At 41.8% G+C, this 15,571-nt stretch overlaps 1 protein-coding gene across 1 annotated transcript in view; it reads left to right on the top strand.

Moving 5' to 3' along the window:
• Window positions 1–13,318: 13,318 nt before the first annotated feature.
• The window catches only part of enpp1 (ectonucleotide pyrophosphatase/phosphodiesterase 1), a 31,965-nt gene continuing 29,712 nt past the window's right edge, over window positions 13,319–15,571 (top strand). Inside the window, exon 1 of the mRNA XM_041958487.1 lies at window positions 13,319–13,480. Coding sequence (XP_041814421.1) covers window positions 13,349–13,480 — 132 coding nt within the window. The 5' untranslated portion in view covers window positions 13,319–13,348. The remainder of the gene's footprint in view (window positions 13,481–15,571) is intronic.

The raw sequence follows: 15,571 nt of genomic DNA, 5'->3' as shown, positions 1-15,571 counted from the left end.
CAGCTAGTGGGCAGGTGAGGTGCAGCAGAGTCTGCACAGACCAGATGCTCAGAGAGACCAAAGAGAACACACAGAGGCTGATATGAGCTGGAGCCTGCAGGACCTTTTAAATCTGTGTTATTACTTTAACACTTACAAGTTTTCAGTATCAGCGTGTTGTGTATAAATATCTGCTACAAGTTCCTCTTTCATCATTAATAAATACATAAGAAATCAGTCGAAAATCATTAAAGTTAATAGAAGTTGTAATTCATAATTTATGTATTAATTTACTCCACCCTTAACTTATCATTAATGAATATGTGATTGTCCAATTTTTATGCCATTTAAACAGTCTGTTCAAGATTTACTATAAATTAAAGATTTATTTTTATTATTTTATCATTTAAATAATCTGTATTAAATAGTGATTAGTTTACTTTTCGTTTCGTTTACTTGCTTTACTCTAGTACCACTGTACATTACAATTTTTACACAAATACACATACCTGCGCTTTATTTGATATGTTATAAACATTTTTTTCCCCACATTCTCAACTCCACTCATACAAAACAGGGTTCAAGGCTACAAAAAGTTAAGAAACTCCACCGTGGCCCAACCTCAACTTCTCCACCTCGAGCCCTGACCATAAGGAAAATGAATGAACTACAGCTGAAACAGTTAGTTGTCTCATCAATTAGTCCATCGACAGACGCAACTATTATGATTTTCATGCAAAACGTTGTTCCAGTTTCTCAAATGTGACAATGTGCTCTGTTTTACAGATTTGCTAACTGAACCTCTGTCAGAACAGGCTATTTTCACCTTGAGGAGATTTAGAAGCTTGTGATGGACATTTTTCACTATTTTCCTACTAAAATGACTTTTAACTAACTTGAACTTCCAAAGTGGTCACTTTTCAGTGGCTATAACATAAAATCTTGTGCTTTTTGGAGGAATAATAATCTAAATTCCCATGAGACTATGGGAGCTACATCAACCTTGCTTTGGTGACCACTGAGCTAAACCAGCAGAGCAGCTGGGGGTAAAAAGCCCCCTCATTCATTCACATTCACTGCTGTGAGAGAGGGTTGTTTTTTTTTTTCAAATGAAAGGAAACTTCTCCATTTATGAGTGATGCTCTCAACATGACTCACCACAAAACTTCTACAAAACCCAGCTGTTACTTTGGCTCCGAGGGAAACTCAAATGTCTGCTCTTTGACCTTATCCTTCCCCTGTACGGCGAACCGGAGAGTAAATAAACCTCACATGAAACTTTCCGACCTTGTTAAAGTATTTTATGTTTACATTGACGGGCGAATTAGCCGCGAGTGCGGTGCATGTTCAGCGAATTTCATGTGTGTAAGAGAAGCATGTGATGATGGCGATTTGACGCAGAGAGGCAAAATGTCAAGTGAAAGTCTAACTGGGGCCAATTTTTACGACCTTCGGTGTCACTGGTTTCCAGTCGGTGGCTCCCTGATGTGTTGTATGTCAGTGAGAGACGGAGACTCTGTTTGGCGAGGACGCTATGAAGAGGTCACGGCAGCCCCGATCAGATTTCATTGCTTACATATTCCTTCATTATTGCTGATTTTCCCTCACAAGCAGATGCTTTCTTTTGAGCAAACACAGAGTCTAGACATTGTTTTCATAACTCTTTTACAGGTAGTTCTTCTTTCATGGGTAATAAAATGCTTGTTTTCTGCTTTTGAGTTCTAAAAAGTCTATTTCCAGTTGTTAACTCCAGAGGTTTACACACATCCTCAACCTCCACCAGGCTGCGACAGTCGACATCTGTCCTGCACCTCACCTGCTCTATCATTAACTGATAGATCCTGGCCAATCTTAAGTTCCACGCTGCGAGCCGGGCCAAAAATAGCTCCGGCTTCAATAACCAGGTCAGCCAAGTCAACCGTGACTGAGCCTGCATAAATCCTCCCTTAGCAAACTGAAGTGCTGCATGCCTCGGCCCAATCAATACGTCGATTAATCTGCGACGCTTTGATCAAAAGTGTGACCTTTCAAAAAATATGCTGTTTGGACGGTAAAGGGCTTGGTACATGGCATCCTCACCCCTTTTGATGTCTGCAGAGGCTTTTTTTTATTTATAGACAATATTAAACAAAATCATACCTTTATGAGAGAAATGGTTATAATCTCAACCAAGATATGATACAGAAAGATTATGTCCCCGTTATTGAAGCACTGAGTAATAGATGTCAGTAATAAAAAAAGGCATTTTCTGGTTAGTGTAGGTTTTAATTAATGTGACTGAAACAGGAGTTTGGGGACTATTTTCAGCTGTGGATTAATACATATTTGGTGTTCTAGAAGGTATTTGAGCAGGAATGTGTGTGTGGATAAACTTTAAATAAACTACAGTGCCTGTGTTCATCATAATGGAGGAAGATGTCGCCCAGTGCAGCAGTGTGGCCCATTGATGTCTTTTAAATGGTTTTTGGACAATGGGGCTCAGTGGCTAACAGGAATAAGCTGCATCACACTTGTTAGTAGAGTCAGTTTATCTTTTCATGGATTTGTTGGCAGGTCGAAAAACACAGAATATCACCTCCTAATCAATCAGTTGTTGCAGTTACAATCTGTCAACAGTGCTTATACTGCATTATCAATGCCATAAGACCCAACCTTCAAGGCCAAAGTGGTTAAAGGTAAATGAGGAACCACTTTCCAAGCTGACAGACCTTCAGAAACAAAAACAAATGTTTATAATATGGTGCCTTCTCTTGTGTGTGTGGTATTTATTTCTCAGGTTGGGTCTCTCTCTGAGATAAAAGGGCTCAGCTGTGGAGTCCTTCAGGCCTGCAGGGCTTCAGCTGCAGGCCACTCAGCTCTCTGCGTATCCTCCACTGCGTAATCACTAATACATCCTCATGAGCCCGGGCACTTCCTGCAGCCACTGACCCATCAGACAGAATTTTCCGGTGGCAGGTTCTGACCCCGGGCGGTTTGAGCAGGGGATTGAGCCTGGACCCTCATTACTGCGATTTTGGAGAGGCTGCGAAGTCTCACACTGAAGTCAGAGCTTTGATGTACTTTGAACCTCCTGGGTGCTCAGAACGAAAACCGGCAAAAAGTACAGTGCCGCATAACTAAAGTTCCCACGGGTGAGTATCCGCTGAGGAAAAATAAGTAGGTTAGATATTGATTTTGTTGTTTTTTTTTATTTATATGTCTAGTGCTTTAAAATAGGTGTCTGAAAACCAGACATCAATGTTTAATGAGTCAACTGAGCGAATCTCCAGACTGCACTCTGTAAATCATGTGAAACTGCAACATGATATTCAGTAATTGCAGAAGTGAACCCCTGTGCTGTATTTATTTGTTCTCTATAGGTTTTGCGACTTCTGTCTGAGACTACACAAGTCAAGTAAACAGGAAAACACAGCAGGCATATTAAGTGCCACAGTGTATTTGTTGTGCATCTCTAAACTGTGATTTAGCTGTGATTCACCTCCTCTCACATGAACGGGCCTTCGGTTTGATGACGTACTCTCCGTGTCCTCTGTCATATGCAGCGACGCTCAGATGATGAGGCACTCAGTTTAGCAGGAGGAACAATAGATGCAGGCAGGTCGCCGGGCACCACGACTCACTCCGGCTGAGCTGGGAGGAGAAGTAGTGTAGGTTGAAAACCTTGTCTTTACCTTACAGGAAATTTTCCTCCTGGTTTGTGACGGATGTATCGATGCTGAGGGTCCAAGCATATTCACAGCAACATGGCCTCATTAACCGGCCTGAGCCCATGCAGTAACATCCTTTATACAGTCATGTGTTCACAAAGTGGTGAACCTCGCTCCATCCTCGCTTGTGAGGGACTGAGCCTTTCCAGGATGCTCCTTACATACCCAATCATGATACTATCACCTGTTACCAATCAACCTGTTCACCTGTGGAATGATCCAAACAGGTGTTTTTTCCCCAGTCTTTTATTGCTGCTGTCCCAACTTGTTTGAAAAGTCTTGCTGGTATAAAATTCAGAATAAGCAGATATTCACAAAAATCAATGAAGCCGATGAGGTCAAACATCGGGGTTGTGTAACTAGATTCTGACACAGAAAGTGTGTCCAACACTGGACCTCAAAATTAGAACGCAATATGGGACGCACATGAAGTCCTTTATCATTTCCGCGGATATTGTAATCTAGTGATGCATATTCTCATCATCAAATGACCACAAAGCAGCTGACACACAGTGAACCCAGGGCTTTCAGAGTCCCTGAGGGTCTTGAGTCCTGGGACAGCTTCCAGCTTTGCCCGCTGGATAATCCAGCCTTTCACCAGCGATGAAATAGTTTGCTGTGTGTGCGACATCGGTTGCATGTGTGTCTGCCCTGAAAGACGGAGCCCTCTCCTGTTTTCGCTTAGGACAGAGCAACATGTGTTGTTCACATTGTAAAAACCCTTTGAGGCAAATCTGTTTGTGCTGTATAAATCCAAGTGATTTGATTCTTTTGAAAGCTTTGAATGAGATGAATTAGATTAGAATAGATGGAGGGAATGAACCTTTGGCGTGCCTCTGCATGCAGTCAGTGGGAAAGCGCAGGTGTGTCTATAAATAATGAGTAAAAACAAGTTGATTCTCTTCTGCGGAATAATCCAGCATCTTTAAAGCGGCTGCTGACGATTGATCGGCCGGTTTGTGACATGTTCTGTCATGAATGTCCCATTCACAGATTCCCAGTTGTCTTTCTTTAATACTTTATCAGCAAACTGAAAAAACTCGGGGGTAAAAGAAAAATCCATACCGCATGAAGAAATGATGGACATTGATTTTGAGACCATCCAGGCGAAAATAACTCCAAATCTATAACCAACCTATGTGTAAATGTACACACACATACGCACATGAAGTCCGACAGATACACACACACATGTTAGCTGGACATGTTAGCTCTTGCGCTCGCTAGCGGGGCTCGGGGTGTATAAGCCTGACTAACCATCACGGGAGAGCACGTTACATAATGCCATGATACGAGGACATCATTAAGGCCATGCCAGGGAGACAGGAGCCATCCCACATGCCCCCTCACCCCACCCCGAGTCTGCACCCTCGCCTCTTCCCTGCCAGCAAAGCATCGTGGGAGGGGTGCCCTTCAGCTGCCTACATCTCATTACACGAGGTTCAACGTGGCCTGCAGCTTCCCGCTGACATTCAATTAAAGTCTTTCATTTTCCCATCATTTGCTCTGCCTCCGTGACTCTGCCGCTGCTCCTGCTGTCATTTGATAATTATTCCAAACATCCCTCCAATTAGAGGTGAATCTGTTTATTGGCCCGGGCTCCCCGGTGAGCGCGATACACCCACGCTGCTCTTCAGGATGAGGGGACGGGGATGTACTGTATTGTGAATGTTTTTTAGAGCTGGGAAATAAGGAGAGCATTATGACTGGTAACCTGACGGGTCAGAAGGTGCTGGTTCATGAACCTCCACCTTTAACCTTTGCGTAGTTTGTTATGGTTGACTTGTTCCGCTGGACCGTACGACCCGGGGTCAAACCTTAAATCACTGTGCATGAAACTGGATAATTTCACAAATGATTGCTTTATCTGATTATCTGATTTAGCATCACAGTGTCACTTTCTCCCATTCGATACTAGCAGGAGCTAAAAAGCATACTTTATTCACTAATCATGATTGTGCCTATTTTTGGTGGGTAATATACAACAAATTGGGCTAACATTCTCTTAAATCTAATGGGAAATGTGAATAAATGTCAACAGCCAGTTTCATACTTCAAAACACAATAACTAGTTGATTCACACTAAAATATTTTGATATGTATTGGATGGTGTACAGATATTTCTGGTCCTCGGAGGATGAATCCCAAAACCACCGGTGGTCCTCTGACCTCTCCTCCGGTGCCACCAGCAGGTCAAAATGTTCAGTTATTCAGTAACTTCTCCTCTAGTGCCATCGTCAGTTCAACATGAATGTTCAGTGAATATGGTAAAACATGTGCAGAACTTGCTAAACATCAGCACCTTAGCATTGTCATCGAGTGCATGTTCGCATGCTGATGTAGCATGTAGCATTTAGCTCAAAGCGCTGCTGCTGGCTCGTTTCCATCAATGCTTTTTTCCAGCCAGCTCATCAATGCCAAACTCAAAAATCAACAAATTTCAGTTCACATGCTGCTCTACATTTTATCTGCAACTTAAACCATGCTTGGTATTACTTTATCAGTATATTTTGCCAATTGCATACAATTCTCATAATAAAGAAATGGTACAACAACAACAGGTACAGTAGCCTACGACAGTGTGTACAAAAAATTGGATATATCCAGTATCAAAGCACAAATGTCTTACAAGACCTATGATTGTTAAGTGTTGTGTCTCAAAAATGTCAGAAAAGTGTGAAGCTGCCCAGAGCCCAGGGTTACATCTCTAAACGTGTTGTTTTTATATAGTTAAAATTATAATTACAACACAAGACAAAGAAAAGCAAGAATCCTCAGTTTTGCCTCAACACATCAGCTGTATGATTGATTGATGGTCGCAACACTTACTGATGAATTCAACATCCCCTCCTCTCCTTCCACACAGGTAGAAGAATCGACTTCAGTGTAAACGCTGGCCTGTCATCCCACAGCGTGTCTCAGTCTGTCCTTCCTAACAAGTCGTCCCCGCTGCCCACATTACCGCCGTCCACTCTAATGAACACTGTCACATGTCTGATGTGCCATTACATAAGACTTGTCTCTCTATATGAATATTTCAGCAGTGATTGCCCAGCCTGTCGCCAGCTTTTCTCACCATCGATCCACAATAAACATTGACGGCATGACCCTCATTAAACCTAAAGTGTGAAAGGTCACATATTGGCTCTGAGTTATTGACGTAAATGGAACAGAAAATACCAGCGTTATATTTATAAATCACGAGGACAAGCAGTCAAGTCAAAAAATAAACTCAAAGTAGCTCATTATGCAATTAGATATAATTGATGGAAATGCAAATTATAGCAAGGGTGATTACTCTTTTACTTTAGATGTCATGGAATGGAAAAGCTATTTATACAAATCACACACTAAATATGTTGAAAGTCCAAATTATTATGTTAATTTCCCTTATTAAACTTTTTGACAAGGTCTGCAGCTCAGTTTCAAGATGCTGCTCTTGATATTTTCTACAATCAAAAGTGAAGTCTAAAATAGCTCAATTTAATAAAAACGAAAAAGAGATTAACTGCACAAGACAGTGAGTGAAAGCCTTTTTTCCACCACCTGATGAGGTACTCTGAGGTTACGGCGTTTGATCCGCTGGGCCTCCTGTAATATTGATGGATGCTAATGATTGGGAGGGTAAACTTGGGGTTCTTGCTGCAGTTCAGCGTCCCACTGAGTGACACATCTGACACACGGTAATGAGACACTTAACAGCTCCTTAGATTTCCAGCTGAGCTTCCCGCCGACTGGACATTGGTCTGTCCGTCTGTCTGGCTGCCTGTCAGGTCATTTAAGGACTGTTTGTTCTTGTTCAGATGTTCCTCGGACATTTGTTGTTCGGACCTTATTAACACAATTTATGTAAATAACAGAGTTTAAACTTTAAATTAACTGGTGATAACAGACCATTTTCACTGACTGATGGCTGCACTTGAAGAGTTTGTCTTGTATCCAGCCGCTAGCAATTTTTTTCTTCAGTTTTTACATAAACTGATGCACTGCCATCGTGAAGCTCAGTGACAGTGGTTCATTTTTTTAGCTAATCCAAACGTAGGCAAAGAGGTGGAGTGTGGTCGGAGTCGAGCCGAATGAAGCCTGTCACATAAAGCGGCCGTGCCCATAATTATGCAGAACTTATATATAATTAAAACAAGTGAGTTATATAAAAATTCACCCCTGTACAGATGTCAGGAACGGGGAATCAACTATAGAGACCCACTTTTGAACCAGGCTGTAAACATGTTTATTTCTGCTGTATAGTTGGCCAATTTAATATGGGGGTCTATGGGGATTGACTCTATCTGCCAGTTATATGCCTCATTAATAAGATTTTTTAGCTTTTTTTTGTTTGACTCATCTTCAACTTTTATAGATAAATGTATGATTGGACCACCATACATTAAACCCACAGTTAACATTAATAGCTAATAAACTTGAGGACAGCTTGCTCAGTCGACCTCATTCAAATGTCAAGACGGAGTTTTTGAAGTTGGGCTCAAGTTGGGTTCACGTTTCCAACGTTGTGCTGAATTTCAGAAAAATCCTGTACAGTCAGCTGTTCCACTGCAGGATTCATTTCCACATTTCAAAGATATTTCAAGTTCTCTGTCGGTTGTTGCTTCTCGTGCACAATGTGCCTTCTCTAGCATCCAACAGGAAAAAATCCCACAACTTCTTTGATGACTTGATATTTGTCCGGTAGAAGCAAAAATGAAAAATAGATAAGAGGAAGTGGGTGGTTAGCATTAGCATGACAAGCGATATGCGTCCGCTGCAGTGCAAGTTTCTCTAATAGAATCTGTGCATATCTGCGAGTTCGATACTAGCTCTGTGTTTCTCAGCTGACCTTTGGCTGTCAGTCGTCCTGCATGTTCCTTACTTTTGCATGCACTGGTCATAGGGGACCGTGTGAGTGAGTCACACTTGTACACTGCAATTGATTGCGCCGCTGCCCCCCCCCCCAAGTTCAACACGTCGCTTTTTTAAAGAGCGTCGCCAAATGTTCAGAGCCTGAAAAAAAACTTTATCTCAACAACAGCTTCATAGCTACAACCAGCCTTGTTCTGTGTGTCCCTCACGTGACCTTAAGGCCACTGTTGCTCTCTGATGCCTGGCTAAGACGCTGCCTTAACGCAGGTTCATAGATGGGTCTGAAAAAGCTGCACTAAGAAAAAGAACACAGAGTCTGACTGCAAGGGGTAAATAAAAGGTTACCTGTTACTGATCAGGGTTGGCAGGCCGCATGATAGAATTTAATCCCAGGCTTTAAATGTCTGCAGCTGCAGACGCTGACCGTAACTCCTCCACGGATACGTTGATGTGTGAAGAGTCTGTCTGGTAGTAAAATATAAATAAAATATATTTACATGTGCAAAACAATATGCATATATACTTGACCTGACCATGCAGTTTATATGTGTTTTTTAAGCTTTCTACCTTTTTGTACTTGAACAAAGTAGTTTTTGGAGGGAATCCATTCCCAGTTGTGTGATTCAGGTCTGAAGAGGGCTCGCTCTTCTTCTTCAGCTCTTTGGGATGGCAGTGTCAGTCCACCACCTTGATCGAGACGGAAATATCTCAACAACGAAACTAATGACGTTCCCATCGGCCTAAGTTGTACTTTATATTTAGTGTTAATGCATTAAGCAGTGGTGTAATAAGTGCATTTACTCAAGCGCTGTACTTAAGCACAAATTTGAGTAGAAACATGTAGATATGATGCACTGTTGTAGATTAAACTCCAACAGTATATAAAGTAGTTAAATTAAAGAACTACAGCACATTAGCATTTAGCTCAAAGCACTCACAGAGCAGCTAGCATGGCTGTGAACCCTGTCATGTTACAAAATACATCAGTAAATTCTGAATAAAGTAAAACACAGACAAGATGTTTTGCATAAAGCTGAAGCGTGACAAAAAAAATGACAAGCAGAAAACAGATAACGCGGAGCTGCGGAGAGGCGAACTTTTAATGGACACCTGAGGAAAACAATCTCTTCTCAGCTGTCAAGCGCCACCTCAGCATATTCACAGCATCATTAGCGAGACTAATGTTTCATCATGAAGCTGTAAACCGCATGCAGCAGAATTCACTCCCCCATTATGTTCTTCAGCAGACTGATGTGGGCGTGCATGAGCTTTTTTTGGGATTCTTCCATTATACAGTCCAGTAACTGTATAGAATATATTTATAGGACATGAAGGTTAGATTCGTGCTGATTTTACAAACGTAAAGCAAAACTTTGTACGTGACAATAACATGTAAGTCATGCTGTCAGTCCTTATATCAGGAGCCCAGTGAGCATCAAAAGTGGACAAAAATCGACATATATACACAAAGTCAGTAGGTGGGCAGCATCATTTTATTTTCCGCTCGTGGGTGAGTGTATATCAAAAGCTTTGAAAGGTGCTCATTATTTCAGGACAACAACAAAAGCAAACAGCGGACCAAAGACATCCGGCTCTACTGTAAATCCTGGCTGACAGGTAGTCAGTGACAGATATGTCTGAGCTTTCAACATAACGTGCTGAGGATTGTGTCGCGTTGAATTAATAATTCATGGCAGACTTACAAGCGCCTACAGAAAATCTCATGGCGAAGATGTGCCTGTGACTGTCAGCTGACGAAGTCTTTAAGCGCACCTACTGCTGCTCTTCCTCGATGTGTTATTCATAAGTCACGGTTCGGCCCGGGTTCAAGACACTTCACTTCAAGTGTTGCCGGGGGCTTTGAATTGTTCCAGCTGTGACGCCAGAGCTGATGAAAAACTGCATCGCTTGTTGCTGTCACTTGTTGCTCGTTGAGAAAAGGTTCAGCTGTTTGTTGTGAGCCGCCTGATGAAGAATAGACTTATAAATGAGAATATGCAGAAAAGCAATAGAAAATGTAAACGCAAAGATTTCAAGAAGAAAAGGATGCAGAATGCAGTAACAAGCAAATGCAAGAGTCAGTCTGCTAAAACATGCTTTTAAGGTGCAATTTAACCTCTTAACCTTCACTCTTCTCAACTGTCTTCTCAACCTCCACAGACTCGACAATGGGGCGATGCTTCACCGTTCAACCACCAAACCCTAACCTAGCAACAGCCATTTTGCCCTAATAAAAGACATAATGTCTCTAACGACGTTGTGCAGCCCAGCATTGATCAAACCCGCAAAATGTGTGTAAACGTATGCTTAACACAATTCCATGAAAACTGCGTATTTAAATATTTCCCTGGATGTGCTGTGGGCATGATGTACTAGCAGATGAAGAATATACTGTGTGTATGGCACCGCCATATACTGTGAGAAAATATATCATGTTTTTTCTGACTCTGAAGCTCCTGAGGGGAAACTGTGCGCAGGGGCAGTCAGGCTTTATGTTTTTATAAAACATGCTGTTCCTCTACAATATATACACTAGTATATTCTTTTTCTACTTGCGGATTCTTAGAACCAATAAAATGCACATACTGAGTTAAAAATATAAAACCGGAGGAGATCAGAATGGAATATATTTTGCATTTTTCGACTAGGATTTAAAATGCTTTCAATCTCAACATGACTCTTGACATATAAGACGTCGTGAGGAACATGTGGCGAGGACAGTAAGTGCTACACGCGTAGGTCAACATTAAAGGTCATATTGTGAGGTCCAGCTGGGTTGGGTACAGCTGTAGGGAGACGGTCTGCTGAGAGATATGCAGTTCAGCAGGGGACACACACACACACACACACATGCACAAACACCCCCTTGTAGCTTAAAATGACAACACAAAAACAGGTTTACTTTCATATTCAGGCACACACACAGACACACTCATTCGCAGGAGGGCAAAGATAAACAGGCAGTGAGAGCAGTTAACCCCGGGCTGTTTATGAGCGCAGAACAAGACAGAGGTCAGAGGTCGCGAGTTCCAGCCACATGTGATCTCTGTTATCACACCGCAGGACACAGCTGGATCTGAGGGAAACCTGGACCTCACAGAGCTGAAATATGGCTGCGTTAAAGCTGTCAGAGATCAGGAGCAGCATTATGTTATATTAATAGCACTTCTTCTGGCTTCATGAAAGCAGCTCTGCCACAGCCAAGGCAGCGTCACTTTAACCGTGCTGCAACATCACCATCTTGTGGATGCTTTTAGACAGTTTGTGCCGACCTGAGTTCCTTTTTCAGAAACGATGTCGTCCAAATTATTGTGTAGAAACAGGAAAAGGGAGGAGAAAGTGGCAATGGGCTGGTGTATATAGGAGCAGGCTAATTAGGAAATGAGAACAGGTGGGTGCAGGTGTCATGTGACTGGAAATGAAGGCCAGTGCTGGTTTAATGGAGAACAACGGGATCTGGAACACTTCTCAGACAAAAAAAAAATGGGGCAAAAGGTGCAAAAGTATGTATTACGTATAGATGATCAAACAGTTTGTTTAACCTAAATTTTAAAATCAAGAATTATATAAAAATTTTAAGGGATATACTGCAAACTTAACAACGTTTAATAAGCCTGTGTTTGGAAGATATAACACAATATGAATTACAGCTGTACAGTTAATTGATCACTTAAATGGTTGATCAACAGAAAATTCAGAAGAATCAGATTAGTAATTTCAAACAAAAACACTGTATAATGAGGCTAAAATATTTTTTTGAAGACCTTGGCAAATATGAAATAGTTCGACATGTTTCAGTTTTCTAGCAGTTATTAAAGAATAGATGGACATTTTGCACGATCATGTCTATAAACATTAAGCTACAGCCAGCAACCTGTTATCTTATTTTAGCTTAGCATAAAGACAGGACACATACAAACAGCTAGCCTCTCTGCTGGTGGCCTAGCGCTAAGCCAGGACACACTCTGGGGCTCTTTTTAGTATGTATTAAATATACGAGATATAACTTAACATGTCAATTAGTGAGCTTTATAGACGCTAGAAGGGGGTTTTGTAACCACTGGACAGAGCCAGACTAACTCTTTTTCACTTTACAATCCTTTTTCCAATTTAAGCTAACTGCTGCTGGCTCTAACGTTAGCCGTTAGCTAGCCGACAGGTTGTGGTATCGATCTTCTCATCTCAAGCTAGCTCTCCGTTTTTGTCGGTGTCAATCTAATCAATGACAACGATGTGAGCTTTTCATGCTGAAAACGTATATTTAAATCAGTCGCTGGTTCTGTTACGTTATATACTCAAAAGTAAAACCCAACATCGGCCTTTATTTCGGATTCTCAACCGTTTAGCCCTGCGCACCGCTCCAATCTGACCACAAGATGGCGGCAGCGCTCAGTCACCGCGCAGTAAATCTTCATTCAAGTTCCTAAACAGCTGCTAGTTTGTTTTTGTCTTACAGCTGAGAAATTAGACATGAACCAGAAGGAGTTTCTTTTTTTTAATTAAGGCTCCAGCTCCGCTCTGAAGTGGCCGAGCATGAGATTGAGTGGCGAACACGCTCCGCTGGTAAATGAAACTTATGCCAGAACTGTTTGAGGTCTGCCCTTGCTTTCTTTAATCAGCAGCCCTCAAACTCCCAGATCAATCACACGCTGCTGCCTCATAAAGTCGCAGAGAAACGAGGCGGTGCTACGCCGGAGCAGAGGGGTCATATCCTCCTCACAGTATATCCTCCTCGCCCTCCTCAGTCCGCCTGCCACTCGGTCCCTCCTGGAAAACACTGGCAGGAGCGAGCAGCGCTCAGCGGCATGGAGGGAACCAAAGGAGAGGAGCGCTCGGCCGAACAGGCAGCGTCTTTATTTGGAGCACCAGAGCTGGAGAGTCAAAGGAGAAACACCGAGCAGGCAAAGAAGAGGAATAACTGCAAAATCATTACTGGGGTACGTTCACCTCCACCTCTGTCTGACCACCTAACTCTTCTCTGGCTCTGCTAACAGTGTGTGAAAACCACATGTTGTTTATTTTCACACTTTTTTTGTGTTAAAAAGTGTTTTCAAACTGACACAAATGCTGCACCTTTAACCAGATGATCAAAAACAAGTAATATTCCTGTAAAACTATATATTATAGTGCATCTGTGTGGTAGTCAGGACTTTATATAGTCATCTAAATGTAATTTTTATCTCCTCTATATGGTTTTATTGTGCTATTGTAATTGACATTAACATTTGTCCATAAACTCTCTTAAATGTTGAGTTTATAGTGACCAGAAAGTTACAAGCAAATATTCTTCCAGTCAAAAATAGTGAAAAAGTAACAAATTTTATTTGGTTTACTCAACTGGAAGAATTCCTGCGCTGTGTGATTAATCCACAGCTGTCAAACAGCCCAGACAGTCTGATTGCTGCCAGTGTGAAAATGGAAACAAAATGTTTTCACTCCAGTGCAAAAAGACAGAGAGCGAGAGTGTCCCTGCATGAAGAAGATCATCTACAGTTAGTGCAAAGCAGGACTGGACCTTTAAGACCGCAGAGCTCATTGTGATCCTGAAGAGTAAAGTTTCAGCTGAGAGTTTGGTGTAGTCAGAGAGGAAGCTTGTGCTTTGTTTTTGTTTTTTTTAGCAGTTTTGCAGTAGATCCTATTTCAGATATCTAATCTGGGTGTTTGAGGGGTTACAGGGGAGGGACACAACTTTGGGTTCAGCAGTGAAACCAATAAAGCATGGTGATCACAGTGTCCCAGACCCAAGGTGTGGTCCTCTAACAGCTTGTTTTTTGCAACCAAAAATCCAAAAGGACAAAATATTCAATTTGCTTTAATGCAAGATCAAGAAAAGCAACACATTTTGCCCTTGAACGGTGAATCATCAAACGTTCAGGTTTTTTGCTTGAAAAATAACAATCGATTACAACAACAGTTCCTGCTACATTTTCTTTTGACCAGCTAAAACATTGCAGCTTTATTTTGTTTTGCTGTATTTGCAAAAAGTGAGACATCAGTTCCCATTGTGCACATATACGGCATGGTAGGGTGTTTGGATAAACATGTCCACCATACAGCATGAGTGATTATCACTAAGCTTTAATTGATAACGATGGACAAATACTGCTGCTTTTGGATTTAAATGAGCTAAAAGTCATATTTTTCTAAGCCCAGCTGCCTTTCACTCACTGCCTCTGTCCATCTTCTGACCTGGATGAGTGTCAGTTGGACATCACAGTGACTGTTTTGTTAGAATTTTATTCTTGTCGCAGAGGAAGAGAGAGAACTGCAGCTTTTATTATTCCCTATGTGTTGATGCGTTGAGACAAACCACTCATATTCCACAGAGAAACAGAATCTGGCATACATTTGGGGGTTTTGCATGGCGTCTAAAACCATAATTGAAATAATTGCAAAGAAAAAAAATATGTGTATTAAATACTGGTTCCATGTCGCTGTGATCAGGGCTATACGAGACTTCTACAGCAGAAGAGTAAAATAAATTGCAATATTAGCCCACGTGAAGTAAACACACCTTAACCAGCAAACTCCAGCTTGCTGTCTGCTTGGTCCTGATTAAATACACATGTGGTAAAGTCTAGACAACAATATGCTCTGTCCTGTCATACATCAGCCACTGTACATCTGTTCGTAATTCTGATATTTGTACTTGTTACGCTGCTGTGTTATTTAAGGCCTTGCAAAAGAATCATTGCAACATCTTGGGAGTAAAGACAAAACCCGGGCTATTTTACTTGCTCACGTGAGTTACTTATTCGTTTTCCAGCCATTTACAGCCAAATAGTGACTTCAGGAAGGCCATTCTTCATGTGGACTCTTAATCTTGACTCCCAGCAGTCTAATCTGATCTTTTCTGTGTCGACAATAGAGACCAAACAGAAGTTAGTGGTGTGCTTCAGAGTCAGACGAGTAGGTTTCCACCAGACAGACAGTTTACTTTTACAACCCACAAAGACCACGTCTTTCCCAAGGAGCCCCCGTCCAATCCAGGTCTCTCCCCTCCCGCCTGTCTCCCCTCACCTATAGCT

Source organism: Chelmon rostratus, chromosome 18, assembly GCF_017976325.1.
Source record: "Chelmon rostratus isolate fCheRos1 chromosome 18, fCheRos1.pri, whole genome shotgun sequence".
NCBI classification, from domain to species: Eukaryota; Metazoa; Chordata; class Actinopteri; order Chaetodontiformes; family Chaetodontidae; genus Chelmon; species Chelmon rostratus.
The sequence above is the reverse complement of the archived record's forward strand: the minus strand, read 5'-3'. Positions and strand labels throughout refer to the sequence as shown.